Source organism: Penaeus vannamei, chromosome 3, assembly GCF_042767895.1.
Source record: "Penaeus vannamei isolate JL-2024 chromosome 3, ASM4276789v1, whole genome shotgun sequence".
NCBI classification, from domain to species: domain Eukaryota; kingdom Metazoa; phylum Arthropoda; class Malacostraca; order Decapoda; family Penaeidae; genus Penaeus; species Penaeus vannamei.
The window spans coordinates 27,223,674-27,226,173 of record NC_091551.1 but is presented as its reverse complement, the minus strand read 5'-3'; the positions used below and the strand labels follow the sequence as shown (position 1 = coordinate 27,226,173).

General features: G+C 44.5%; 1 protein-coding gene across 1 annotated transcript; it reads left to right on the top strand.

Moving 5' to 3' along the window:
• The first annotated feature begins 91 nt into the window (after positions 1 to 91).
• LOC113812945 (cuticle protein 19.8) lies at positions 92 to 1,792 on the top strand. Its single transcript, XM_027364883.2, has 2 exons — positions 92 to 151; positions 733 to 1,792. Exons 1-2 carry the CDS (start codon positions 140 to 142, stop codon positions 1,519 to 1,521), a joined length of 801 nt encoding a protein of 266 aa, XP_027220684.2. The 5' UTR covers positions 92 to 139; the 3' UTR covers positions 1,522 to 1,792.
• Positions 1,793 to 2,500: the final 708 nt, after the last annotated feature.

The following is a 2,500-nucleotide window of genomic DNA, read 5'->3' as shown; positions in this document are numbered from 1 at the left end:
AATGGGAAAAAAGAAAAGGAAAATGCACCTAAATCCTTCACTGTGGCTACGCCCTCGCCATTAGCAATTGCAACCGCGGCAGTATATAAGGTCCAGTTGCAGACGGCAGCCGTAGACAGCTCCTTCTCGGTGGGTCAACATGAACGCTCTGGTAAGTCAGGAATTGCGACTTCTCTTCTATTGGTTGCAAGCGTTGGTGTCAAGTAGGCTTCAGAATTTGGAGTATGCGTTTGTTTTTCTTTTTCTTTTCCTTTACCTGTCTACCTGTCACTCTTTCTTATTTGTTTTTATCTTCTTTTTCTTTCTTTCATTCTATTTTTTTTATTCTCTCTCTGTCTTTCTCGTTCTTTCCCTCTGTTTTTCATTCTGCTCTCTCTTACAGTCATATTGAATAATTTTCATTCTTTAATTACCAGATCATTCGCTCTCTCTCACGCATCTTGTTTTCTGTGTGTATCGCCTTGATTCAACTTTATTATTTTATCAAGTTTAAGATTATTCTTCTCATTATTATTATCATTACCATTATCATTATCATAATTTTCAATATTGTTAATATTATTATTTTCACAATTGTTATCATTATTATCATTACCATCACTTTTTATATATTTTTTGTTAATACCATCATTATTATCATCTCTACCATTATTTGCTATTGCTATCTATGATATCATCTTCATTGGATTATAATTATTTTCGAAACTAATCGGCTCCGAATTTTCTCATGAGACTGTAGTATCCTTCGCGGCCTTGGTTGCCAGCGGCTGCGCCTCCCTCCTCGGTCACGGGGGCGTCTTTGGCGGCTACGGCCTGAGTGGCGTCCTCCCAGGCGCCTATGGGCATCTCCCGCATATTGCTAAGGTCGTGCCTGCGACCTACAATGCTCTGCCCTATGGAGCTGTTTCCTACAACGTTGCTCCTTACGCCCCCGTGGCTCCCATCCAGTCCCAGTACCACGCCCAGGACGAGATCGGTCAGTACTCCTTCGGCTACGCCGGCGGCCCGTCTTCCCGATCCGAGTCTCGTGATGCGTATGGTGTTGTCCGTGGTTCCTACAACTATGTGGACTCTGAGGGCAAGGTTCAGACTCAGCACTACGTCGCCGACGCCCTTGGATTCCGTGTGGCCGGCACCAACCTGCCCGTGGCTCCCGACGCCCCTGTAATCGCCCCTGTGGCCGCCCTTCCCGGTCCCCTTCCTGAACCCGTCCAGGACACCCCTGAGGTGGCCGCCGCTAAGGCTGCTCATCAGCAGGCCTACGACGAAGCCGCCGCCGCCGCCGCTGCCGCTCCCGACCACGACTACCGCAAGAAGCGCTCCGTGCTTGCGGCTCCCGGCCTCGGCGTCTACTCCCCTCTCCGCTTCTCCTACGGCTACACCGCTCCCCTCCACTACGGCCACCACGCAGCCTATGGCTCCCCCCTCTACCACGGCGCCGCCCATCCCGCCCTCTACAACGCTGAGCTCCTCCGAGTGGTAAACAACCCCGGCCACGCTGTCTCCTACCGTGTGCACTAAGGACTGTTGTCCCTTGCAAACCTCCTGTGTGCTGTAAAACTCCAAGACATACGGTTAGGGTGAAACAACTGTGATTAACTCTTGATTTCGACCAAATTCCGTTGTGTCTTGAGCTGACGACATTCAGGTTGGTGACTTTCTCCTTGCAGTAGAGAGCGTTCTATGATGCTGGTCCTCTTCGAACTAGATTGTAAAATTCTGTTCTTTGATAATCTGTTACCGTCTTCGTGGTAAAAAGTTTCAGGAAATAAATCTGTATTATACCAACAAACATTTAATAACCCTATATATGATATACATTTGTTGATGTGTTATACATATCATCTGGCTAGTCAGTTTCGTACCCGATTGCCTACTTACCTCCATTCACATCCCATAAAAGTTGCTCCATCCATAAATTTATCCGTTTCCAATGACACGCACAGACAGAGAGGACTAAACAAAGCGAATAAGAGTCTGAAGTAATTAAATGACAGGGAGCCAGACTAGCACTTATACTTACGATTTGGACTATTCCACCCTTGAGAACAGATAGATTAGAATTCACTGTAAGTATTGATGGTTCATGCAGAAGATATATAGTAAGCATGAATATATTTTCCTGACCATACCTCCAGAAAAAAAATGTATGTTTTACACAAAAGCTCGAAATCGGTAAATAACAATACCTTATGTTCTCTCTTAGATCGTCAGCGATACTCAAATTTGGGACATGATTTTACCCATTGGTAAAATTGTTACTAGTTATATTACCCCAAGTCATCGTGAGTGCGTTCCCAAAGATCCAAAGTAGATAAAGCAAACACACCTACACAAAAGGAATTTATATGATAAAAAATCAATTGCGTCTGAATCGCTTCTCCTTCGAGCAGTAAATGCAGCGAATAAAAATATGACAAATTTGGACCAAAAATTACAGAAGAAAATCTATACCTCTATTGCTCAAAAAAAAAAAAAAAAAAAAAAAAGAATACAATCA